This window comes from Martes martes (assembly GCF_963455335.1).
Source record: "Martes martes genome assembly, chromosome: 13".
Taxonomy (NCBI): Eukaryota; Metazoa; Chordata; class Mammalia; order Carnivora; family Mustelidae; genus Martes; species Martes martes.
In genome coordinates this window covers 61,336,433-61,363,558 of record NC_137901.1, presented here as the reverse complement: position 1 = coordinate 61,363,558, position 27,126 = coordinate 61,336,433, and the positions used below count along the sequence as shown (strand labels likewise).

General features: G+C 41.8%; 1 protein-coding gene across 4 annotated transcripts in view; it reads right to left on the bottom strand.

Moving 5' to 3' along the window:
• The window catches only part of LDLRAD4 (low density lipoprotein receptor class A domain containing 4), a 422,342-nt gene that overhangs the window by 175,164 nt on the left and 220,052 nt on the right, over window positions 1-27,126 (bottom strand). For all 4 annotated transcript variants that reach the window (XM_080821462.1, XM_080821463.1, XM_080821464.1 and 1 more), the window contains one exon: window positions 21,185-21,325. In XM_080821462.1, coding sequence (XP_080677588.1) covers window positions 21,185-21,325 — 141 coding nt within the window. The remainder of the gene's footprint in view (window positions 1-21,184; window positions 21,326-27,126) is intronic.

Sequence of the window (27,126 nt, the reverse complement as noted above, 5' to 3'; positions counted from 1 at the left end):
GGATTTCTGTTCAAAATGATGGAGAGATGTGGAGCGCCTGGGTGGCTCCGTCCGTTAAGTGTCTGCCTTCAGTTCAGGTCATGATCTCAGGGTCCTGGGATTGGCTGCAACAGGCTCCCTGCTCAGCGGGGAGTCTGTTTCTCCCTCCCCCCCACCTCCACCACACTGCTTGTCCTCTCTCTTTCTCTCAGACAACTAAATAAATCTTTCATGGAACACTACATCAAAAACTAATGATGTACTTACTGTATGGTGACTAACATAACATAATAAAAAAATAAAAATAAATTAAATAAATAAATCTTATAAAATAAAATCTTGTAAAATACAATACAATACAATACAATGATGGACAGCTGCATCCAGAAAGAAGAGGTGGTTGCTGGTTCCTGAAAAACCATCTCAGGATTCTAACAGATCTTTCAAATTTGCAATTTAGAAGGTCAGAAGAGTACTTTTAAATAAACAAAAATGTAAACTACAGACATGTACCGCCTACCCACCAACACACATCACACAGACCCTTGGTCACTCTCACTTTGGGCCCGTGTTTACTTCTAAGCACCTCAAAGTCTTTATTGACTTGTGTGGTAGATGCCTAGTGTCTGAGAAGATCCCAAAAAGAGAGAGGCCACATTTACTTTGTGAAGGAGCCACCGTTATAGGGCTGTGTACCCTCTGGAGAGCTTGTCTCCCCCTGAAATTCACTCTTCCTCCCTGTGCCATAACAGCTCTGCTGAAACCTTCACTCTACATTTCATTTGAAACAGACCTAAGTACAGACAGCAGGGATCATCATCCAGTTTAAGAAAAAAAGACAGAAAAGAAGAAAATAAGAGAAGTGAAGGAGGAAATCAGATGGGAAGGGTGCAGGGAGGGAAGGGAAAAGAGATGAGGGGTAAAGGATGAGAGGATGTGCGTTTCAAAGTTTAGCTCCTATGTGAGAAGCAGAAAAAAGAATTGCTACAGCAAAATATCCTTCTAAACTTATTATAATAATGTGTTAAGAAAAGCCTGAAGAAGGGATGACTGTGGTTTTACTTAGAACCTATGATGAGTTTCCTACTACACAGCAAAGCACTTTACATAGTCTTCTCAATTGTATGTTAGTGACCTTGACTGCAGGTGAGACATATTGCTAGGAACTGTACTGTAGAGAGAGATACTGCAGAAGAATATGCTCCTGGTGTGTATATACAGGTTGATAGAGTGCCATCCATCAGACCACTGGGAACAATTTCTCTTTCAAAGTGCCCTTGGCAATTCCCCTACTGTTCTGTTCTTCAGGTGATGGGGAGCCCTCTCCCCTCTCTGGTGGGAAGAGGGTCTTGCCTCGTGAGGATCATCTTGGCATGTGTTTGGGCTAGGCTGGCAAACTAGATTCTAGGATGAGGGCAAACATTCCTTTGTAGGTGGAACTGAGGGGGAGGCACAGGACTGGCCAAATAAGGGGCTGAGACAGTGTGTAAGGATATGGGTGTCTACCTTGCCTTCCTTTTGCTATTGTCCTTTAACAGTAAGAAGCATCTTACCACCTAAGCCTAACCGTAAATTTCAAAAGACCAGGGACTCTGGCTTTATTCATGTCACTATCACATAGCAGTCTCCCCTCTCGATAAATTTTTACTGTTCAGTGCACATTTTTCAGGAGTGCTCTGTGCCCACTCCTCCTTGACTGGTGTGGGGCTGGAGACAGGTAAAGGGGAGGTGGACAGGCAAGCTCCTGGGCAGCTTACTGGGAGCTATGGAAGGGAGAAAGGAGCAAACACATGCTCTGCCCTTGTGTGTGGCGGGGGTTGGGGGGTGCATCACGTCTCAGTACCTGCCCTTTTGCACCTGCCTTATGTCCATGCACAAAGTGACCAAGCCCTTTTGCACCTGCCTTATGTCCATACACAAAGTGACCAAGCTCAAAACTCCTCCATGAAGAGTGGGAACACATGGGAAGTCAGGAGGACACGTCCTCAGTGGGATGTCTGGGCTATGGAATAATGCTGAGAAGCTCCTGGTATTTCTGGACCTTCTCAGTCAAGAACAGGGATCACTGCAGGCTCCAGCCTCTTCTGACCACAGGCTGCCCAGGGCCATGTCAGCATCTGCAAGAGCTTCACATATACACCCCAAGCCACTGAAGTGCACCCACATTCTCCATGAGATAATCAACCACAACCAACTAGTTGATGTATAGTTACCTTATGTGGACTTTTAATTACATGTGTTCATTTCATACATGGTCTTCTTTTCCTATCTGGGAGGCAGTACGATTGTTTTTCAGGTTTCCATGACTTGTGTCAGCCCTCACAAAGCTTAGAGACCCTAGGCTCCTTGCCCACATGCCCACTGGGAAGAATGACCTGCCTGCTGAGCCTGGAGCAACCCAAGTTCTGGTCCCAAGATGCGCTTGAGCGTGCTTGGTCCTCTGCCGAGCCTCCCCAGGCCCTTCCTTGGCAGCTCTGACTCTTCTTTGGTCCCCGGCTACTATGTACTTACAGGTATCCCAGCATCAGTCTACTTTATGTCCTTTGTGTCCTTTGTAGGGGAGGACCACCAAGTCTTCCATGCTCTGGATTACCCAGTAAAGTGGCTGGTATAATAAGTAATGGTTGAATATCTACTAGGTCCTATGCCTTGTTCCTACCTTGTGTATGCACAGCTAAGTGTACATGCGAGGGGAACATCTGATGAATGGATAAATATATAAATGATCATGACCTTTATCTCTGGACTTAGAGTTGTATAGTCCAAGGCAACACAAAACATCCAATATAACAGCAACTGTCATAGGAAGGCAGTGCTCCCCCAGTCCCCAGAATCTTCTGGACGAGGCCTGCTGTGTGTGTGCCCTAGACTGGTACCCTGGCACTCAGCATCCTGTCCACCTCATCTCTGCCAGCTGCAGGTCCAGGCAGGACTCCCATTATGGGCTAGGTATGCCCTCCTGCCACCCTCCCTGCAGAGAGAGTCATCCTTCAATTTGGACAAACACTACCGTCCCTGTACAGCAGATAGCACCTGGCTGTCTTGTCTACTCAGTCTGACAATGCTTTTCATCCAGCTGACTTCTGCAAAGTGGCAGCAAAAAAATAAAGGGTGGGGGGAGCTGAGGGTATGTCTTGGCATTAGTAAGAGCAAAGATTATGAGCAGAATGGAGTCACTTGTTAATATGAGCCAGGAAGCAAATACAGAACAGAACTGTAAGATAGGAATTCAAAATTCTATATATTTAAATTTTAATGTAACGCACTTAAATCATCCCTTTAAATTTGGTATACCAGAATTCTGTATGCATTTATATAACACATTTAGAACCTCCTTCTAGAGCTCGGAAACTCTGTCTAGATAAACATCAACCACAAACAGCACAAAATCTAATTTATTTTAATCAAACGACTACATCCTATCATTATCGTTAACATTTCTCCTCCACATGGGCTCTGCTCTCTTGTTCTCTCTAACAGTCCTACTAAAGGGTGCTCTTCTATCATTTCTAGCCCCAGAAAGGCAGCATACTTTACAAAGGAGCCAGGAGGTCCCTTATGGAGAATAACACTGCAGTAAACAAAAGTTACCACCAGACACTGAGATATGAGCAGCACACCCTCCTGTTCTGTCCCCGCACTCAGCAGAGGCACGGGAATGAACATCTGCAGTGTAAAAGCGGCACCCATTAGCTCCTACAGCTTGTTAGCATATTTTAATGCTGAGATCACAGCTTTCTATTTCTGTCAAGGTGCTACTAGGTGCCAGACTCTGGATTCACACATTGCGTCATTATTGTCTCCAGTGAACAGATTACACAGCAATATTGGGGATGGAGGTTGAGATGTAATGAGAACGGGTACCAGTGGGAAAAGCAGACGGAGCACCTGGCACTTTGTAATGAATGAATGCGCTGATCACACGGAGGAAGGTTCTAATTTGAACGGGCACCGGTAGACAAGTTCTACCCTGATGAGCACCTCTCTCAAAAACCTGAAAGTAATTACATTGCTTACCAAGAAACACCTCTCTTGAATAAATGTTGTGTCCAATACATACCTCATTCACGTTAATAACAGATGTCAAGTCACCAATTCAGGTGCTGTTTTGAGCCACAAGGGACTCTAGGATCAAAAACCATGTTACTTGCCAGCAGACCAAGACACCCCAGGCCCAAGATGCTGAAGATCTAAGGTCACTACAGGGAGAAGCAGAGCTGCTGTTTCTCTATTCTAACTCATTCCTGTGACACCAGTAAGCACAAATTCACCATCATCCATGATAAAAACAAGTGTCAGTCCTGGTCCTCCAAGAAAAACATCATTAAGGTTTCTGTCCCTTCTAAAAACATTACACCCAGAGTTTCTACACAATTCACAGATTCCCTGATTTCCATAATGCATGCACATGAACATACACCAAACACATGAGCAGCAAAACAAAACAGCCTATCATCAACTGTTTTCAAAGGGAAAAAGAGCTGGACCCTGTATCTTTCTCCAAATACAATTCTTGGGGCACCTGAGTGACTCATTCAGTTAAGCATCTGACTTCGGCACAGGTCATGACTTCAGCATCCTGGGATGGAGCCCCACGCCGGTAACAGGCTTGTCCCTCTTCTTCTGCCCCTCCCCACTGCTCATGCTCGCTCACTCTCCCTCTCTCTCTAATAAATAAAATCTTAGGGAAAAAAATTTAATTCTTGTTCTTATTCAAATGTTGTATCTGCACACAACAAAATCCCATGACACACATCTCACTCACATGCATCCCAGAAGGCAGGGAAAATAGGGAGAAGTTGGTAAAGGGGAATAAACTTACAGCTCTAAGATGAATAAGATCTGAGAATCTAGTGTGAAACAGAGTGACTACAGTTGAAAGAGCTGTACTGTAGAAAGAAAACTTGTGGAGACAAGTTTAAACTTAATTTAGAACTTAAACATCCTCACCAAAGGAAAAAAAAGATAAATGTGAGGTGATAGACCCATAATTAACTAATGGGGGGGGTGAAAGGCTTTCACAGTGTTTATATATATCACTTTAAAAATTTTACAATTTTATTTGTGAATTATACCTCAATAAAACGGAAATTTTAAAAAAAATTTTAAAGAAAGTTGCAACGTACAACCAAGATGTTGCCATGATGACCTCTCAGCCCCTGGCTGACTGACAGGAGAGCCCAGGGCCCCCCTTACTGTGAAGACCCACACTATGAGGTAATCTTTCTTCTCCCTATTCCTCTCAGTGCACTGCTCCCCCTCAGCACTGAGTTTCCCAGGAAGAGGTTTCTCCCCTTCTCCATGCTGGATCCCGGCTCCCTCAAAGACTTGTCCCTGGGATCCTCCTCTTGTTCTGGAGTCACCCACTGACCTCTCAAAAGCACCCCCTACCCAAAAGAACTGCAGGGCCTCCCTTCCTCCTTACCCCTTCCCCTTCCTTCATGGCCAAGAGAGCCTCATAGGGCTGCCAGGCACTGTGCTGGGCCAACATTACAGAAACGATGGAGCCTGCAGAGGCACAGGCGGGGCCCACACTGGGGCCACCCCACACTAAAGGACACCTCCAGGCTGGGCACACTGACTAGCTATTCGTCTTCTGATGTGGCTTGCCCAGATTCCTCCAAAGTCTTTTTCCTACATAATCTTTTTTTTTTTTTTTAAGATTTCATTTATTTGAGAGAAAAAGAGAAATAGAGAGACAGAGGGCACAAGCAGGGGGAGGTGCAGAGGGAAAGGGAGAAGCAGAGTCCCCACTGAGTGTGGAGCCCAATGCAGAGCCAGATCCCAGGACCCCAAGACCATGACCTGAGCCGAAATTAGATGCTGAACCGACTAAGCCACCCAACTGTCCCTTCCTACATCATCTTAACAAATATCATAGCAATAGACTATACTCAAAAACTGTTGGAAAAGTGCCACTTGTCGTGAATGTGCTGGGTACCTACCCCCTCTTACAACCTTCTGAGTTATGTCTCTGTGTCGCTGACCTCATGGGGCACATACCAAGATCACACGAAGGCCACCTATTTTGGGAAGAAGGGTCCTTCCAGGTGATTCCCTCTTCATTCTTTGTCTTTCCCTGCCACTGTCTCACCTGAAGTTAGTATGGAGCCATTATATAGTGGAAAGAAAACTGGTCTAAGAGATAGAAAGCATTCATGTCAAGGTCTCTGCCACTGGCTATTTTTGTGACCTTGAGAGAGTTATTGACACTGCTTGAGTTTAAAGCTCCCAGGTCTATAAAGAGGAGCACTGGGCTAGGTGATCCTCAGGATCTTCTGCATATAATTGCTTTGTAGCATAACCTTATTCCCTTACTCAAAAACTTTCAATGACTTCCTTCAGGACAGAGAATTAAACTATTTGGTCTGATATCCCCGGCTTTCTAGGATCTGGCCCCAACCTGCTTTTTCTAATAATGCTCCTCAAGATCAGCTCTTACCTCCAAGCAAGCTGGCTTATCATGGCAATTCCTACATGACATCCCTGCACACCCATTCCCCTACCTGTGCTTCTGGCCCATCCTGCCTCTCAGGAAAATGAAAGTTCTCTAGAAAATCCCATGATGAGGTCTGCCCTGAGCTGTCCCACCACTAGCACTAGATGGAAACAGCTGGAAAACTGAAACCATATTCTGTATACCTACACCCATCCCATCACCCCACCCCGATGCCTCTTACATATTCAACACTCACAAAAATACTCTCCATAAAATATGCCTCCCAAAAAGGACACGTTGCTTCTATTTAGTACATCATTTTCTGCGAACAACTACACTAAATGTATCTAGAACATTCTCCAGCTTCCTGTCTAGATATTATCTTTCAATGACTAATTCTCTTTCAACTTCTAAAGAGTAATTGGTCTTGGTATGTTGTTTTCTGGGAGAAGCTAATTACACTAGCCATCAGTTCCTATTATTTCCAGATTAAAATGTCTCAACATAAGAACAAACATGAAACTACAAGAGCATGGGGAGGTAGTTCCTGGATTCTGGCCACTGGCTCCTGATGGCCTTGTGAGGGTTAGCAGCATACACTGATAGGTCTAAGAAAGTGAAGATTCTCCCATCTCCTAAGGTCAGATTGACCTTTAAAAACTTAGTGTCATGCCAAGCTCTCTTCCCATGGAACAGGCAACACTCAACATTCCTATCTTCTAAGCATACCTAACAGAAAGAAGAGTGTGTCTCCAAGAAGTGCATTTTCCTTGGTTGCCCTTCTGTGGAAAACCATGTCAAGTCATAGACAAAGACTTAAATCACATCACGGAGGTAAACAATTATCCCTGCCTGGCTCAGCCACTCCCCCCATAAGAGAGAGCTGCCACCAGACTCCAACCTGCTGCCTGCTTCAAACCCACACTGGTTGGACAGACTTGTGAGCAAACCCCACTGCTGTACCTTCTAGGAACAATACCTGGCCTTCCCCTCCAAGATCTAAGGAGAAAAAGGTCAGAGGCTTAGCTCAAGTTCCTTGCTCTTCCCTTTTTTAGAATCAAATCAAATAATGGAAGCCCAGAGCGCCTGCTAAAAAGACACAGATCTGGAGGCAACATGCCTGGTCACCCTTCCATAATAGGTGTGTGCCAACGTGAAGGCAGGGGTCTTTTCTCAAAGAGAGGGAACAATACCACATTCTCTTAGCCAAGGCACATACATAAGCCCACAAGTCACCCCACAAAATCTCTGGAGTCTTTAAAACAGGCAGATGCATCTTTTGTTTCTCTGATTTTAAGTGATCAGAACCAAGAGGTGTTGCGGGTTCTGCCAAGTGTTGTGGTTCCCCTTCCAGACACCCAAGGCCGTCCATGTGAGCGCACATCACTCTCCCAACATTATGCCTTGTTGCCATAATTGGGACACTTCTTATAGGTTATCTAAAGGGTATATATAACACTTATGCCATAAGTGTAAAAGTCTGATGGGGACAGCAGGCAAAAGTTTTAGGGAAAGAAGGTGCCTTTCTGAAGGACCACCAGACCTTCTAGGCAACCTCAGCAGTATTTCTGAGAAGAGCCATTTTGGAACAAGGACAGACTTGCTCACTGCTTACAGCTGCAGCTCTGGAACACAGGATTTCATGCTTCCCTCTCCAGGAGTTGAGTACTTTGAGAATATTTTTCTTCACTGATTTTCCTTTTCTTTCTGGAAGGAAGAATCAGAAACTGTCTACTGTGCCCTCTGCTCTTAGAACATAACAAGAATGGATGAAGGAGTGAAAAAAATATATTATTGTTAAAAAAATCCATGTTGTTGGAATTTTTTTCCAAATTAAAAGCCTATGCCCATGTCTTGGTTGAGACATGGCTGAAAGAGCTATGAGCCCAGGTGGTTCTTTCAGAGGTCTTGCTCTCATGCGGGGCGGGGTGGAGGGGTCAACTCTGTCTCTGCAGCACAGGACATGTCACATGATGGTTTATTTCGGCTGTATTTTTGCAATTACTCAAAGATGGTCCTTTCCGAGCTTTACTGCAGACCCTTTGCAGTAAGTCTTCTAAGGCACATAAATGAACTGCTCACATCAAGCCCAACAACGAAGCCCTTTGCAGCTGAGCCGAGTCATCCTCTTCACATTGGTGGTCCCCTCACCTTCCCCATAATTTCATCCTGTTAGCAATAGCCCCTTCCCCACCACCACCATCACATTTATACTGTGAGTTTCTGTGAACAGAAGCTCACTATTTATGTCATGTAAACTCCTGGCACTGGGGAAATGTGGGGTAAAATGACCACCGGAAAGTAGCCACATCCTAGAGCTCGACCAAGCAGGGCCCTTGTGAAATTTTTATCTCATTTCCTACAGCCCCATTAGCACAGCAGATTGTGATGAGGTCTAGCTCTGGAAAGTTCTGAGATTCATGAGAAACAAAAGCAAGCCAAGCGAGTTTCTAAAATCCTTCTTAATGAAGAGGCTAAACTCTAGAAAATGAACAGTCAGGATGGACAGTCTTAGTACCCTGCTCATCAATACCCATAATTAATACAGGTCACCCAGTGGTCTGTGTCCTTGTCTTAATGCTCCAAAAAGTCACCCTCCTTTTCTGCTCCCTCGCCTTCCAAGGACCATGTCTGAATTAAATCATTCTGCATTCTGTGGCTGAGTACAGTTTAAATCAATAGCGTTATCATACTACAACTCTCCTTTCACGCTCTCCCTAATGGCTAATATTAGTCAAGTTTGCACTGAAATTGATCAGTAACAGAGGGTGCTTTCTCTTAACAGCCCCCTCCACATCTAACCACCCCCCACCAGCAGCCCTTGGCCTCCCCCAGGAAGCAGGATCCACATTGATTTCTATCTGATTACAGGAGAGCTTGCCCTGACTTTCCCCGGTTACTTAAGCCGGCGTCTCATTGGGTGTCCTTAGAGACCAGGGCTTCGCTCAGGCAGAGAGCGTCTAGACAGTATTCATGACCCATCTGTCTGGCACGGCCCAGCGGATGGCAAACTCTATTAGAACTGAAACCATTTTTCCCTCCTCCTCCTCCCATCCCTCTCTCCCTTTGCGAAGCAGGAATCTGACACTGAAAATTACTATCATTGTTGCAATTCTCAAAATAGCACCGCCAGACTTTCATTAACATCCACGCTAGACTACTAAATATTTAAAGAAGTGGATAAATTTCCTCTGAAGTGGGACAGCCCTTGCACACATGAAAGCAGTCACAGAATCAAAATGTAAATCTAAGAGGTTGTTTTTATCCACGTAAATTTAGTGTCACAGCAGGAGGAAATGATGCCTCAGGTTTATGGAAACTTTCCCTCCCATTTGTTCTCTGCCTTTGTTTATCTGAAAAGGCAGAATTGCCTTTCAAGACCCGACAAGATTTTAATTGATCCGAAAACTGTCTTGGAGAAACAAAGGCAGCAAAGCAAAGGGGAGGGCCCGGGAAGAGCCCCCCTGCCCCTCATCCCCCACCCCCTGCCTTCAGCAGTGAAGGCGGGTGAGCCGGCTGCTAGTGCCTCCTCGGGCGGCCTCACCCTGCGAAACCCATCCAGGTGGAATGTTGCCAATGATAACCTGGAACTTGATCCTGCTCAGCTGAAGAGATGCGTATCCCTTCTCCTCGCCTCCTTTTAAATACCATCCTGGATCATTTTCGTACAAGCCAATAGTTGTTTTGTCGTGGGTTCTTTTTCTTTTTTTGAGTTGAAAAAGGGGTGGGGAGCCCTGTCAAAAAATAGACACCACTCTGCAGAACAGCTTGCTTCACTGAAAGCGGCCTCTCCTACCGGCCTTGACTGACGTAAACCAGAATTCAGCAAGCAGGACCTCCAGAACACCAGCCACCCTGCCGCGCTCGAGGACAATGCAAGACACTGGAAGACCCTTGTCCTTCCCTCCCTGCAGTCAGCAGTATCAAGAGTCCAAGCTGCTGAGTTGCTTAAGGGCCCAGGAAACAGGCAGGGGCCTCCGTCCACTGGGACAGCTGAAGGGCCTGAAGGGGCCCTGGTGTGCAACACAAGATCAGGAGGGAATTAAGGGGTCTAAGGCTGCAAGCCCACATCTGGCCAAGGAGGGCTCTTGGGGCTCACAGCAGGTGAAAAGGGGAGAGTAATGGCAGAAAGAGCTGCTCCGCTCTTTGGGACCCGTCAAGCTTGAGCCACACAATCTGCCATGTTCATAGGGTAGCTGTCATCATCCTGTCCCAATGGGGAAAGTTAGAGTGGGAAACTGATTTCCCCCAAATCATGTAAATAGTACACAGCCTGCGCAGAATTGAAGGAGGTTTTAATTAATTAATTAGTGGAAGAAACCCAATGATCCCTGACACACTAGGACGACTGGGTTAAGTTTTTGTAATCTATTTGAAAATCCAGGATGAAAACAAGATTATCATCATCTATAGATCGATTAAAAATTGTCATATAAATTATTGCTCTTAGAACACTCACTTCTATGGGCCTTCATAATAACAGCCTGCTTGATCTCCAGCCCCAAATGCTACAAATCTTTAAAAACGGATGAGCAGATCTTTACCTTCTTCAAAAAAAAAAAAAAAAAAAAAGGAAAAAAAATACCCAGAAACAAAAACAAAACCACAGCCTAACCACAGATTCCTAGTTGTGTGAGTCTGAATAAATTATCTAGCCTCTCTGAGCACTATTTCCTATGAGAACTTTTCTAGGATGGTTTTGATAAATGAGATGATGCATGTAAACACTTGGCACTCAGTAAGGTCAGCTCTCTCCCTACCTTATCCCCACCCCTGAAGCTGCAAGCCTTCAGATAAACTCTTTGTACACACCCCAGCCCCCCCTGCACACTGGTCATCAGAGAAAGGGAGCAATGTTTCTGATGAAACACATGGGAACCGTAAGTGGGTAAAAAACTAGGGTCAGAGAGCTCCTGGTGTGCGCTTCCGTTCCTTAGCATTCGAGATGACAAAGAGATTAAGAGTGGGAGGGTCCATATCTGGGCTCTCTACTCTGTTCCACTGGTCCATGTGTCTGTTTTTATGCCAGTACCATGCTATCTTGGTGATCACAGCTTTGTAGTAAAGATTGAAATCAGGTAACGTGATGCCGCCAGTTTTATTTTTTTCAACATTTCCTTAGCAATTCGGGGTCTCTTCTGGTTCCATACAAATTTTAGGATTATTTGCTCCAGCTCTTTGAAAAATACTGGTGGAATTTTGATCGGAATGGCATTAAAAGTATAGATTGCTCTGGGCAGTATAGACATTTTAACGATGTTTATTCTTCTGATCTAAAAGCATGGAATGGTCTTCCATCTTTTTGTGTCTTCTTCCTTACACCAGTTAGAATGGCCAAAATTAGCAAGACAGGAAACAACGTGTGTTGGAGAGGATGTGGAGAAAGGGGAACCCTCTTACACTGCTGGTGGGAATGCAGACTGGTGCAGCCACTTTGGAGAACAGTGTGGAGATTCCTCAAGAAATTAAAAATAGAGCTTCCCTATGACCCTGCAATTGCACTACTGGGTATTTACCCCAAAGATACAGATGTAGTGAAAAGAAGGGCCATCTGTACCCCAATGTTTATAGCAGCAATGGCCACGGTCGCCAAACTGTGGAAAGAACCAAGATGCCCTTCAACGGATGAATAGATAAGGAAGATGTGGTCCATATACACTATGGAGTATTATGCCTCCATCAGAAAGGACGAATACCCAACTTTTGTAGCAACATGGACAGGACTGGAAGAGATTATGCTGAGTGAAATAAGTCAAACAGAGAGAGTCAAGTATCATATGGTTTCACTTATTTGTGGAGCATAACAAATAATATAGAGGACAAGGGTAGATGGAGAGGAGAAGGGAGTTGAGGGAAATTGGAAGGGGAGGTGAACCATGAGAGACTATGGACTCTGAAAAACAACCTGAGGATTTTGAAGGGGCGGGGGGTGGGAGGTTGGGGGAACCAGGTGGTGGGTATTAGGGAGGGCAGAGATTGCATGGAGCACTGGGTGTGGTGAAAAAACAATGAATACTGTTACGCTGAAAATAAATAAAAAATTTAATTAAAAAAAAAAAAAAGAGTGGGAGGGATCTGACAGGTGTCCCAGTGCACACTCCTCACAAGCAGTATTCCTGCTGAGACTTTGCTGAGAAATACAAATAATTATCTATGAAAGATATGACTGAGGCAACTGGCAAGAGTTTAATGTGAAGTAGATATTGGAAAATAGTACTGTGTCTAACATTACATTTTGGGGGTTTGGGTAACTATGTCATGATTATGAAAGAGACTTTTTTTTTTCTTAGGAAATACACATTGAAGGATCTTGAGGTAAAGAGGCATGATGTCTACAACTTACTACAAACTGGTTCAGGAAAAAAATGAAAATGTTAATATATAGAGACAGAATGATAAAAAGGATAAATTTTATAACTTTATTATTCGAAAATTATTTCAAAATGAATTTTAAAAGACAGCAAACAGAGAAACAGCGCTGTAAATGTAATAATATTTATTGAGCATTTACTATGTACCAGGCATTATTATAATTGCTTCACCCAAACTATTTTATTAAATCCTCAGAACAACGCTTTAAAGGAAATACCAATATCATTATCATCATTCTACGAATAAGAAAATCAAGATAGGAAGAGGTGAAGCAACTTGCTGAAAGCTACAATCAGTAAGGGATGACTGCAGGATTGGAACTCAGGATTTGATATTATAATTTATATATTTTAAATAAATTGTAGAGCTAGCCTGGGACCCTATTCACGGTTCAAAACATTGGGTCTATAGGAAAATATGTTCTCCAGGAGTAATAAGAAACCCAGGATGCTAGGGATGCATTTGCATAAAACTGGGACCTGCCCTGGTAGGGCTAATCAGGTAAATAAAGCTACACACCATGCCCACACAGACACACTCCCATACTTACACACTTGTGTATGCACAGACCACACACATTCACACACTCTGGCACATTCACTCACACTTCTTTAGGACCTGCAGGAAGTATTTCACATCTCTTCCAGGCTTTGCACGAACCAGCCCTTCATATAAAGCATATGGATATTCAGAAGCCGAGGACAGATATTCAGAGGGTTGCTGTATTGGGAAACCTTGACCTCCAAAAAGCAGTAAGTCTATCATACTGTTGGTCACAGGATAAACTAAAGTAGGCTTATACTCTGGTTAGTTTGGGTGTTTATGGTAACCTAATATATATTGCAATGACAGATGATTTGGGGGATAGACCTTATTGTCATCTCTTTCTGTGTCCTATCACGCAGGCTGCCAGGATTGTATAGATTATTTTTGACTCTTCGGTTCCATTGGCAGAGTACTTGGCCACGCAAACAGAAATTTCTTCACATCCTCTGATCTGACCTGAGTTTTCTAAAATAATCACATTCATCCATTCACTCAGTATATACACACAGGGCCATGAACCACATGATATATATTATATACTATATATGCCATACACTATATACTATATATAGGCCACATTACCATACGTTATACATGCCACATACCGTATGCTGTATATGCCATGCACCATGCCGTTTATGCCACACGCTATTGTGGGCACCAGGGCTACCGCAGAAAACCTTATAGTCCCTGTTCACTGAAGTTCATGCCTACAGCACACTGAGAAATAGCAGAGGAAGGATAAATGGTTTTCAATTGAATAAAATAAACACTTCTCATGTGTCCATATACGTACTGTCCGTGCTATGTTAGCAGTATCAGTATTCCAAAGATACAAGCATAGCCCCTGCCTTCAAAGAGCTTACTATCTGGTGGGAACTATACTTGTATACACGTAATGATCATGCAGAACAGACAGCACCTTAGGAAGGGCACCAAGTGCTGCAGGGTTCTAAGCAGGAGAAATTGTTTCTGGCTTTGGGGAGGGGATCAGAGGAAGGGTGACCAACTTGATATAACAGGAAGCTGGCCAAAACACTAAAAAAGATGCCAAATGAGAAACTGGTCTGCGGTGGAGGAAAAAAATTGCTTCAGCTTTGGATGCTCAGGGTTTAGGAGAGCAGAGTATAGCCCTCAGATCTGCATACTGGGTATAGCAGAAGGTGGTGGGCTCAGAGGCACAGGGCTGTAGGAAGCTCAGAGTGCAAGGGAGATAAAGGATCAACAGGGTGAGGTGAAAGAGCAGGCATGAGGGAGTGAGCTCATGAGGCTTCTGGGCACTGGGAAATTGGACAGACCCTCCACTCCTGGAGTTTTACCTGTTTAAACAGGCCATTGGGGATCCAGAATCCTGGATAAGACCCAGGAGTTGGGTCACCCCAAGTGCAGCAGAAGGGTTTCCCAAAAGGTTCCATATATATATCAAATGTGCTTTAGGAGCCCCTGGGTAGCTGGGTCGGTTAAATGTCTGCCTTTGGCTGAGGTCATGATCCTGGAGTCCCAGGATGGAGCCCCAAGTAGGGCTCCCTGCTCAGTGGGGAGTCTGCTTCTCTCTCTTCCTCTGCTCCACCCCCTGCAGCAAGTCAGCTTCTCCCTCTGCTCCTTCTCCTGCTGGTGACCTCTCTCTCAAATAAATAAAATCTTTTTAAAAATGCGCTTTAATTCATTAGTTCATAATGACACATAAAAAAAAACCTCATTGGTTACCTGTGAAGGGTGATAGGGAACTTTCTCATTATTAAGAAAACTGATCCTATATGATATGGTAATCACATAGTTAATGGGGAGTTTCACTTTATAGAAGCATTCCCTACTAGTAAATGGAGAAAAAAAAGTGACAGAATTAGGTTATGACCATTTTGCAACCCCTCATGACTAATGGGCCTCTGGAAAGGAAGAAAATGACGCTGGTGAAGCCACTTCACACACACAATATTCAAATGTAAATCTCCCCAAACTCTAGATGTAACTACCAACTGACAGGGATTAGAGGGGCTAGAGGAGCACATGTAGTGACTTCAGGGGAAAGCAGTCAGCAAAAGCCTGAGTATGGAAACCCTACAGAAGAAACAACCCAGACCCTTCTACCAACAATTACAAGAAGTTAGGGGGTATACTATAGAGTAAAAAATTCTTGAGGGGCATATCAATCCCTCTTGGAGAAATATTTGGAATCTCTTTGGATCCTGGTTCAAACAAACTGCAAACAGAATATAACAACATACACATTTATGAGACAACTGAAGAAATATGAACTCTGACAGGATAGTTGATGGTAGTGACTGTTAATGTTTACCGAAATAATTTCAGTAAAGAAAAAAAAGGCCCAGTCTTTGTGAAGCCTGGTTGTGAGTATGTTTTCCCCATGGTTATGAGGCTGGTACCAAATATAAAATACTGTGGTAATCACTTCATAATATACGTAAGTCGGATCCTTATGCTATATACCTTCAACTTAAACAGCACCGTATGTCAATTCTATCTTAAGAAAACTGAATGAATGAATGAACGGACAAACATACTTGCAAGGTGGAGAGAGCTGGCAGAAGACAGGAAGGCGAAGCACAGGGTAGTAGAGCTCAGTGCCTAAAGGTGACTTGAACCTAGGTGCAAGTCCCTTTCAGGGTGGGGTGAGGGGCGGGTGGAGAGAGGACTGTGAGAAGAACTGCTTTGGGAAGAAAGACACTCAACTCAGGTTTTAATATGTTAAATTTTATTTTATTTGGTTGTCACTACCCTAAATGGCCTTGGGCCAAAAAAAATGTCCTTCTTCAAAAGTCCTGAAGTTAAAATCCTGGCTTAATTGGGTATACTTTATTAGCTTTAGTTCATTGGATTTTGAGATTGAGTTTTATGAGACCACCTATGGAGAAAGAAGCAACTTCTCCCTCCCGTTGAGATGGGAGCTCCTCCACTCCCTGATTTCCCTGAATCGAACCCCCTCAGTTAATTGGAAATTCCACTGATGCTGAAAGTGAAAGTCGTTCTGATTAACTGCTGGCTTCATTTCAACTTTGGGCTTACTCTTAAGGTCTAGCGGCATGAATTCTTTAGCTGTGATTGCTTAAGGAAGGGTTGTTCTTGCCAACCTTCTCAAAGGACATGGCTCTTCTCAAGGCTACTCAATGATTGCTTCTGGGAAGTAAAAGGAACTCTGCGCTGTCCCCGACCAAGATGTGGCACAGGGGCTTTGAAAATGTCATATAACAGGAAACAGCCTGGTAGGAACGGTGAGGCAGGGTTCACTGAAAGTCTGCAAGCAGCAATGCAAACATCACCCAGGGCGACAGGTGAGCTATGCTGCTCTCCCCCACACATGCACAGCAGACCCACAGGCAGCTCAGTGCTTTTCAGAGATGGACAGAAAGTGTAGCATGACTTATTGGCTTTTCTCTATGGGTTCAACCCACCTTTCCCACCCTAGCTCAGGCGACCTGCTACTCCATCCTTCTCCCCACAATCGTGCTATCCTTGGCCCTGACACTCTGTCCCTCTCCATGCCTCCCTGCACACCTCCTCCAGAAAGCCACCATGACTACTCGTCCAACCAAAATAATTCTCTCTAACCTACTGAACCACAAAATACTAGAACTGCTTAGCTTTCACTACCCTGTGCTTGTATTTATCTTCCAGTTCCCCAATTTGATTATCAGCACCACGGTCACAGGGTCTATGTTTTTCTTCATCCCACACAATTCCTGGTACAATGATCAAAGAAGGCACTTAATAATTTTTTTGTAAATATAATAATTTGTATAAAAATAATTTTATTTTTCTACACAATAAATCATTTTATTTGTATAATTTGTATCTTTAGTGCTCAGGAGTACAATATTTTGATGGAGCAGCCAAGAGAAAAGACATGAGAAAAACTGGCAATTTAGGCTGACAACATTTTTCCTCTTCTATTAAAAAAAAGTGCATCCAGGAAAATTCTTTCCTTGTGAGACAACCAACACCAGCCTAGTTCTTCACATCTATGCAAACACTTTGAGGCTCACAGAAAAATAAACCAGCCTCAGTCAATGGATGACCTAACCATAGTTAGTAAAGTAGATAAAGCAGGCAAAAACACTCAGTTTAGGGACTTCTGCATGGCTCAGTCAGTTAAGCATCTGGCTTTGGCTCAGGATCCTGGGATCGAGCCCCACATCGGGCTCCTTGCTCATCTGAGAGCCTCCTTCTCCCTCTCCCTGCTGCTCTACCTACTTGTGCACTCTCTCTGTCAAATAAAATATACTCTTCATAAAAATTAAAACAGAAAAACAAAAAACCCACCCAGTTTAGGTTGCAAAAACATTTTTTCAAGGGAAAAGCTAGTTAGAGCTACTGTAAGTGTCTCTGTTATTATTAGCATTCATGACCTCACAAATGACAGTAACTTTTTCTTTCTAACTTTAATCTAGGGTAAATTTTAGTAAATATCAAATGAGACGGAGATGACCCAAACATCCTAGCCATGGTGCATGCTCACAGCCAATAACATAGGCAAAAAACTGAGTCTAGCTCATCTGGAAATCCAGAAGATTCCAGTTTGCTTTACCGTTAGCACAATCAAATAGCAGAACACTGAATGTTCCCTACCGGTGGGAACAAAGCAGGTCAAGTAAATGAATCTTGTTCTTAAACAGGAACAAGGAGGAAGCACTATGTATTTTTCTGGAATGTGACATTTTATAGGTAAGAATTCCTGTAGAACTTGAAGTTCTCGAGGCAGAGAGGAAGGAGAGCCTCATCATCAGAGTTAGTACTCTGTGAAGGGCATACTGTCCATCTACTGGAGGAAATGTGTTGGTAGATCCATTAAAACCCACTTTCAAATAGAGAGCCTCTAACCCTTGCTATGCAGCTATTAACAGGAAGTAACATATCTTTGTTAATTCTACATTCTTGCCCAGTAGGGTATGGGGAAGAAAATATATTCACTCAATATTAGATCATCTTTCGGCATCAACAAAGAGCAAGGAGGCTACAACTCTTCCCAAAGACTCCTGACAACAAAGAACACACCGGTGACAACAAACTCAGAGCAGGTGTCCCATATGACAAGGGAACCCAGCTTCCCTCTGTTGCCTGTGAAGGACTGGGGGAAAGGAGTGCAGAGGGGGCTGCTGGCCAGATCAGAGCAAGCTGCCCTCAGTAGAGCAGGGAGAAGTCGGTAGGAAGCATCTAGAATCTGTAAAGATGAACTCACCTTTGGATATCTGCAAAGTCCTGTTACATATGAAGACTGACTCTGGCATTACAGACAGAGGACACAAGCTATGGTGGTCCACCTCCCCAAGAAATGGCCACACAATGAGTAAGGATGATAAGAGTAATGACGCGATTATATAGCCTATGCTTTTCATGTATATCATTTTACTTAAATTCTCACAGCAAACTTATATGGCAGAGAACTATTCCCCTTACACAAAAAAGAAAACTAAGTCTTAAAGGGGTTTAGTCACTTCCTTAAGCTGGAACTTGAACCCAAGTCTACTTGAAGCCACAGCCATGGTCTTAAACTTTGTTCTTATGTCTCCTGGTTTTTGTCTTAATCTCCCATTTTAGCTAAAAGGACACAACAAGTTTTAGTTATATCTGGACAGCAGGGACTGACAGTTCATCAACAGGATCTTAAGGTTCCTAGTAGGATAATCTTTTGTGGCTGCCTGGGCAACGTGGAGACATTTATAGATGTAACTCCTTCACCTAGCTTTAAGCAAAATTAAAGCATTCAGATCATTAAAAATGAATGAAAAAGATATCTGGAAATAGGCTTTAAAAACCAGAAAGTACTACTCTTGAAAAAGGGAGAGAGGTGGGGGGAAGGGAAGGGAAGGGAAGGGAAGGGAAGGGAAGGGAAGGTTGGGTTCAATACAGTAAGAGGACTGCAGCTGAACTACCCTGAAGTGAAAGGGAAGCACCTTCAAGACACAGAGACATAGTCTCCAAAGTGCCCCAGGTTAGAGGGTCAAAGGTTTGGTCTGTCTGCTTTTCACACAGAACTCTCCAATCCAGTGAAAGTAGCATATGATTTTAATACTCTCTCCACAGTTTATCATGTAATGTGTTTGCTATTACTCAAATCTAGAGAAACAAAAAATTGTCTTTACATTGTTCTTTTCTTCTACGACCCACTGACTTGAGTCTAGTTGACCTACATCAAGTGCTTAGTACCAGCAAGATTCCATGTGCTTTATGACCATCCCACTTAATCCTTACAATGCCCATTCTCATGCTCCATCTTGCAGATAAGGTCACAGAGCTGTCCCATTATTAGGTGAGTGCTGTGGCCTGGATCCCAACCCAACAGGCAGACTTGGAGTAGGCAGGACAATTTACTATGGAGATCCTTTCCTTGTGTCCAGGCAAACAGCATTATGCAATTACAGTATTGATGACCATAAAGTTACTCAGTTATTGCTTCTAGAAAGTCAAAGGAACTCTGCTCTCCACAACCAAGATGTGGCACAAGGGCTTTGAAAATATCACCACAAGAAACACAAGGACCAAACAACAAGAAAGTATACTCCTAACCTTAAATTGTCTTCTCAAAGTATAGAGATAGGACTCTAAGGACAGTCAATATAAGAAAATGCAAACTAACACAACAGAAAAACTTGATAAGAATTTTTTTTTTGATGAGAATTATTGCACTATTACACTCCAGAATTTAGCAAGCATAAATAAAAGGCTTAAATCTCACTAGGTATGGTCATTTTCCGAGTTTGCTTTCAACATTAAAATAAAGCAAGAATAGAGAAAACCATTTCTTTTTTAAAAAATCTCCTCTCATTTCACATTACAGTATTAGTATTTATGCAGTCTGATAGCCATAACAAAAATTTTAAATCTGTAAATAAAAAAACAAATATAACTTTTCAAAATAATGGCAGTAAAACTTGGGAAAGAAGCAAATTCCAACAAATGATTTGAGCAGGACCCCATGAAGAGGAGAAAACATCCCTTTTGGACCTGTTATTTCAAAGACATTCTCATTATTAAGCCACTTCACTTAGCTCAAGAAAACAAGTTTCCTAAGAGAAGTTCAGCAGTGTTTCAAAGCTGACTTCTTACTCCTTTCTCTTCATAAAAACCATGAGATCAAAACATCGATGAACTTCAAACTCTGATTTCACCTTTTCAAATTCAAGAAATGCTCAAAGCCTCGGCCTTGGGATTCACACATGTAAACACCTTACTTAACTTGTTTTCCATCTAGTGCCAAACAGAAAAACACAAAATCAGAACCTTTTTCAAGTCCCATATAAATTCTTCTATTTTCTTATTTTAATTACATGATAAATTATGAACTCTCCAAGTATCTTTCTTTGCTTATTTAAAATTTTAAAATCATTATCTTAAATTACTCTAAAAACTTTCTACAAAACTGACATGAATACTAACCCAAAATATTATTTCTTTTTTTCTTTTTTTTAACTTAATTTAATTTGTGTGTGTGTGTGTGTGTGTGTTCCAAAATTCATTATTTATGCACCACACACACCCAGTGCTCCATGCAATATGTGCCCTCCTTAATACCCACCCCCAGGCTCACCCAACTCCCACCCCCCTCCTCTCCAAAACCCTCAGTTTGTTATCCAGTTAGTGTTTCTAAGTAGTCAAAGCCTATTTCAAAACACAGCACCACTGGCCATCTCTGAAAGTAGAATGAATTTTCCACTTTTAGACACACCATCTTTCTATACTGAAAGAAAAAAAAAATTCCCTTTGTGAAAGTACAAACTCTCTTTTCTTAACCAAAAATCAACATCCTTTCCCTTTCCCTATGACCCCACCTCCTAACCATTTCAAAAAACAGAATCGGACTTAACGATACCAAGGTAAGTAGGAGGGACTTACAGTTGAAGATGCCAGGAGGTGGGTGCTCGGTCACCAGGAGACAATTTTCTTCATCACTGTTGTCCCCACAGTCGTTCTGTTGGTTACAAACCAGTGAACCAAGATACAAGCATTTACCACTGGTGCAGGTGAATTTGCACTCTGAAAAAATACAATATAGAGCATAAAGTAGTCAATGCAAGCTTGATGCTCTTGAATTTTTACCCCCTCCCTGTTCGTGTGCCATGGTAATTTGGGAAATCAGTCTATGTGTAGATACTAAAAAACTGAACTCAGAGAGGGCTCTCTTGGTAAGGACTTTCATCCTATGAAACACACAAGACGGTATCCCAGCCAGGGGAACTCTGGGGCCTGCAGTATATTACTCACTCCGTGTCTCTAATCCGAAAATGAATAACACAGGTGCTTTCTTTCCATGACCTGCCCAGCAAAAGTCATAGATATAGGGTTCTTATTTTGCATGAACACATCTGTGGCAGTTTCCCAAGCCTCCAAGAATGTGGGGAGCCTTGGAAGCAGCAGCTGGGGGTCCAGCAGAACTTGAGAGCTCAAGCTTAAAAAAAGGAGGCTCGTATATTTTATTCCCAACTTGTCACTGGATGTTGTGAAGCTCTGAGCAAAATATTTAACCTCTCTGGCATTCATTCATCTCGTGCCTAAGAAAAACCAATTTTAATAGCAGGCAGGGGTAGCACTGACTTTATAATGCAAAACATAGGAAAATAATGGGTGCTCTCTGCTACCTGAGAAGCACACATGCCAGGGGCCGTGTGAGTAACTTAAAGAACATGATGAAGCCCAGCTCAAATTTCTGTTGGCCATGCTGAATATGGAATCCCTGAAATCTCTACAAACCAGTAAAAGAAAATGGAATTTACTTTTGTAAGACTTTGAAATAAATTTGCAAACTTAACATATTACTATCAATGTAAGCATTAAAGGATAATGGAAATTACACAATTATATACACGTGGGCCCATAAACATCTATATCTATCTTACATGGCATATCACCTTGCATTCTGTGAGCTTTCTCCTAGGAGCACCCACAAAAGCTGGCGAAACCCACATAGTGTGTACAAATCCGTGGGTAGGAAACAAAGCCTCAGGAAAAGCATCGCAGACCCCTGCTGGTGCTGCCTATCACAGCCTCTTCATTTCTCCTCTATTTTGTCTGTCTAGAATATGGGTGGCAGGCCTGGATCAAATCCAAGGTCCTTTCAACTCCAAACTTCCATTATTCAAATAAAAGATTGGGCATCAGCACACCAAGGCCTCCTCCAGCTGTCCTAACAACAAACGGGGCTGCAAAGAGAATAACCTTTTTACCTGTTGCAAAGAGACAGGAAACTTAAATCCTCAAAGTATTTCTGTGACCCAGTATGAAAGGGATATTACAGTTCTGCATGTGTTCCCATTTTCCTAAAAGAGTATAGAAAATACCAGCCCACCCCCTGACCTAGTTTAGAATAGCATGTGAACACAGCCCAACTGCACGTCTACAAGTTCATCACTGGCCAGAGTGTCCAGGTTAAGAAATTTGTGTGCTAAATGCGATCCAGGCAATGTGGTGGGAACACTGCTAATGCCAAATGCTCTTCCCATAAGGTAGAAATATTAAAATCCAGCTGTTTGAAATCACATTTATGAAGTGACTTTTTTTTTAACTTAATGGAAAAAAGGGATGTCAAGAAAAGAATTTATCTTTCTTTCCAAAAGAAATATTAGAGTTCAGATTAATACCAAACATGAAAAGGGCATTAGCCAAAAATAGGCTGATGCTGTTGAAATGGTAACTGGAATAAAGGGAATACTAATCTAAATTGAATTAAACTCCAACTAAAAGATTAACCATCGCTGTGGTTTGAAAGGATCTCAGGTTAGACTACCACGTTCCAGTTTGAGTGGAACTTTAAACCAGCAAGAACTTGAAACTACCCCCACATGTTACTCATTTCAACTTGTTCAAGGAAGATCTAGTCCAGAGAACAAAATGTTTTCAAGGAAATGAATTATGTGATTCATTCACTTATATAATCAATATTTTAGCCCCTTTTCTGTTATGTGCCAGGTATCAAGACATGCGAACACAGAGATGAAAGAGTAGCTCTCTTCAAAGGGCTTACAACATGAATTTTTTTAATAACGTAAGAAGTGACCACTATATTTTCTCTTTCCAAGGACATATTTTCCTTCTTTATATCCTTCACATCTAGAGCGCTGCCTAGCAAGTAAAAGGCACTCAGTGAATCACGTATTTGTTGAATAAATGAATGATTTAATCTAAGCCTTGTAAGGACTCTGTGAAATAATTAAGGTAGATATTATTCCCATTTCATAGATGAAGAAATTAAGACTCAGAGATTGAACAGCTTGCCCATAATTAAACTCCTAATAAATGGCAAAATCCAGAAGTATGTGCGGATCTACCAGCGCTGGTCTCAGGCTCTCTCCAGAGCTGCCTCTCAGTTTCCGAGTCTGCTTTCATGAATGTGTAAATTCATTTGTAATGAGGATCCCCCACATATGTAACAAGATTCTCAAAACAGTTTATTTTCTTAAGTAGGCTTAACATTACTCAAGATGCATTAACAAGGCTTTTGCTGCTGATTTGCTTAGAAAGCTCTTACTTCTTAGATAATTGCAAACATCGACATCAACCCATAGAATTTCAAATTCAAAAAATCTAAATCTTCTCAATGGGAAGTCATTAGCTAACTATCAAACTAAAGGTCTTTCCATTACATGGCCACTTGAATCAAAACAACTAGATAGAAATTTTGAATCTATTGACTTCTGGATGTGATTTAGAAAATACTAGAAAATTGCTATAATGTTATTAAGTGTTAAAGATTAATGCTAAAGGTGGAATGAAATTGCAGAGTAAAACATCTAAGATAACAAAATGGTATCAACAGAAGCAGGTTTTCTTTTTTTTTTCTTTTTTTAATTTAAATTCAACTTAATTAACATATAGTATATTATTAGTTTCAGAGGTAGAATTTAGTGATTCATCAGTTGCATATAATACCCAGTGCTCGTTCCATCAAGTGAGAGGCAGGCTTTCAACTAGATCCTGACTTACAAGGCCATCTCCACCATACTTGGCTATCCAAAAGCCCAGCGTGTTCAGACATTAGTGAGTAATCCTCTACTAACCAAGTTATTGTGATATTTGAAACAAACTAAGAGCCCTAGATGAGAGGCTCTAACCTTAGCTGTGTACAGGAATCCCCTGGGCATCTTTCAACATTTCTGATGCCTGTGCCCCAGCCTAGGCAACTGTTCTCAGTGGTCCAAGGTGCAACCTGGGCAGCGGTTTTTACTAGAGATCCTTAGAATGACTCTGATGGGCAGTGAGGATGAAGAACCACTGCCTCCTAAGAATTAGATAACTTACTTATATTTAGCCCCCTTTTCAGTTAATAGTTTTTTATTGGAATGTTTAGTCGGTACTTGGTAATTTACTAAAAACTTCTCTCTTAAAATAGGCAGGTATTTTAATGATTCTTGGACATTAAACCTAATTGCTACAACTCTGTACTGCCAAAAAGGTATTTCAGAAGCTTTAGGACCAAAGGTTTGACCTCCAAATTACATTTTGACCCACTAAAGACAGAAAACTTCCTCAATGAAATAAAACTCATGTGAGAGAAAGAAGATAGAAGAATAAAAAATTTTTCTTACTATATTTCATCCATTCTTTGTTGAGTATTTCTTGTATATACTTGTTGAGTATTTCTGCCAAGCCTTAAGTTGAAGGATATCAAAGATTGCTTAAACATTGGAAATATTTTGGCTACAAATTCATGATGAATTCAGATGTGTAATACTGGAATGGGCTACAGAAGGAACAACTTGGGAACTTAGTTTTTCCTTTAGGAGCTATAGACATAATTTAAAAATCTGTAATACTTAAATAATTCCTCTTCCTTAAGGCTGGGAATTCTATTTTATTTTATTTTATTTTATTTATTTATTTGACAGAGAGAGAGAGATCACAAATAGGTGAAGAGGCAGGCAGAGAGAGAGGGGGGAAGTAGGCTCCCTGCTGAGCAGAGAGCCCGATGCGGGGCTCCATCCCAGGACCCTGGGACAATGACCTGAGGTGAAGGCAGAGGCTTAACCTCTGAGCCACCCAGGTGCCCCAAAGTTGGGAATTCTTAAATGAAGAAAATGGCATTTCTTTCTGCAATAACTCTCTGTTTCTTATGAAAAAGTTTCCAGAATCAGCAATAGATTTTAGAAGCACTTTATATACTCAAAGCAATACAGAATTTCCTCCAAATTTAGGGTCTTCTTTAGTTTTTCTACATACCTACATAAAGCTTTCTGATGATCTTATGACTTTGAATTGCCATAGCTTCATAAAATACTAATGCTAAGAGGGCCCTAGAGACACAGTGGTCCAACCTCTCATGTCACAAACGAGGAAGTAGTCCAGAGAGAATTCCTGACTTATGCAAAGTCAAAAAATGAATTCCCTATAACGGAACATCAAGCCCAATATTTCCATCAAATTGAGGAGGAAATTTTTTTTGCCTTAAATATCATTCTAATTATGTACAAACTAATATTAACCATCTGGAGTAGACCATGTGAGAGAGGATAAAGGAACAGAATGATTCTGTGAATCCCAAACTTACATACAAAAACAAAAACAAAACAAAACAAAACAAACCTATATTTTAAAAAAATGGGGAGCACCTGGCTGGCTCAATTGGTACAGCATACAATTCTTGATCTCAAGGTCATGAGTTTAAGCCACACATTGGCCATGGAGTCTATATTCAAAAAAATTTTTTAAGGACTGGTACCCTAATGATTTTATATTTTACACCTAAACTTGGACAGGATTCAAAGATAAATGCCCAATTTTTTTTTAATTTTTATTTATTTATTTGACAGAGAGAGACAGCAAGAGAAGGAACAAGCAGGGGGAGTGGCAGAGGGAGAAGCAGGCTTCCTGCTGAGCAGGGATCCTGATGCAGGGCTCGATCCCAGGACCTTGGGATCATGACCTGAGCTGAAGGCAGACGCTTAACTGACTGAGCCACCTAGGTGCCCCAATAAATGCCCAACCTTGAACTCCAGAAGAACAAACCTGCATCTCAGAGACGAAAGTTAATCTACTTGGTAGAGTCAACAATCTATCAGTTAAAAGACAACAAAAAGTACTTGGAAGTTGCTAAGAGAGTAGATCTTAAATGTTCTCACCACAAAAAAGGAAGTAAACAGGTGACCTGACCTAGGTATTAGCTAATATGATAGCAGTCATCATTTTGCAATACAGAAGTGTATCAAATTAACATGTTAGACACTTAAACTTACATGTCAATTATATCTCAATAAAACTGCGGGAGAAAGGCAAAAAAGTTGTTTTCAATCTTTCCTACACTCTTTTTTAAGGCCTTAGTTATCACAGATATAATCTCAGTCACAAAATAAGGACATATATACAGTATTACATCACAGCTGTAAAATCAGCCTTTTTTGTGAATTGGCAAAGTAGTCTATGATAGCTATTTCTGTTAAAATTCATATAACAACATCGACTCACTCAGTTCACAGTTCTATCATTCACAAACCTGAAAACAGAGTGATTCTGGCTCCAACATTTCTGACATTAAAATCTAGAATTTCCTCTCAATAACGGGGGCCTCCTGAATGCACCTACATTGTGAGTAACAGAGATTAAACTTAGTTGTTAGCAACCTATAGGTGAAGAGTTAATAGTTTTCTAAAATTAGTATAAATAATTTTACCACAGTCAACATAATTTCACATTTCCTAGCATAGAGATGACAACAATATTTTTATCAACTTAAACACACACCACTTATTCCCAGCAAGGTACATGATTACCTACCATAAAAGTAAAGTTCAATAAAAATGAAAAACAATGAGTAGAAGACAAAAAACATAAACCAAAAAATGCAAGGG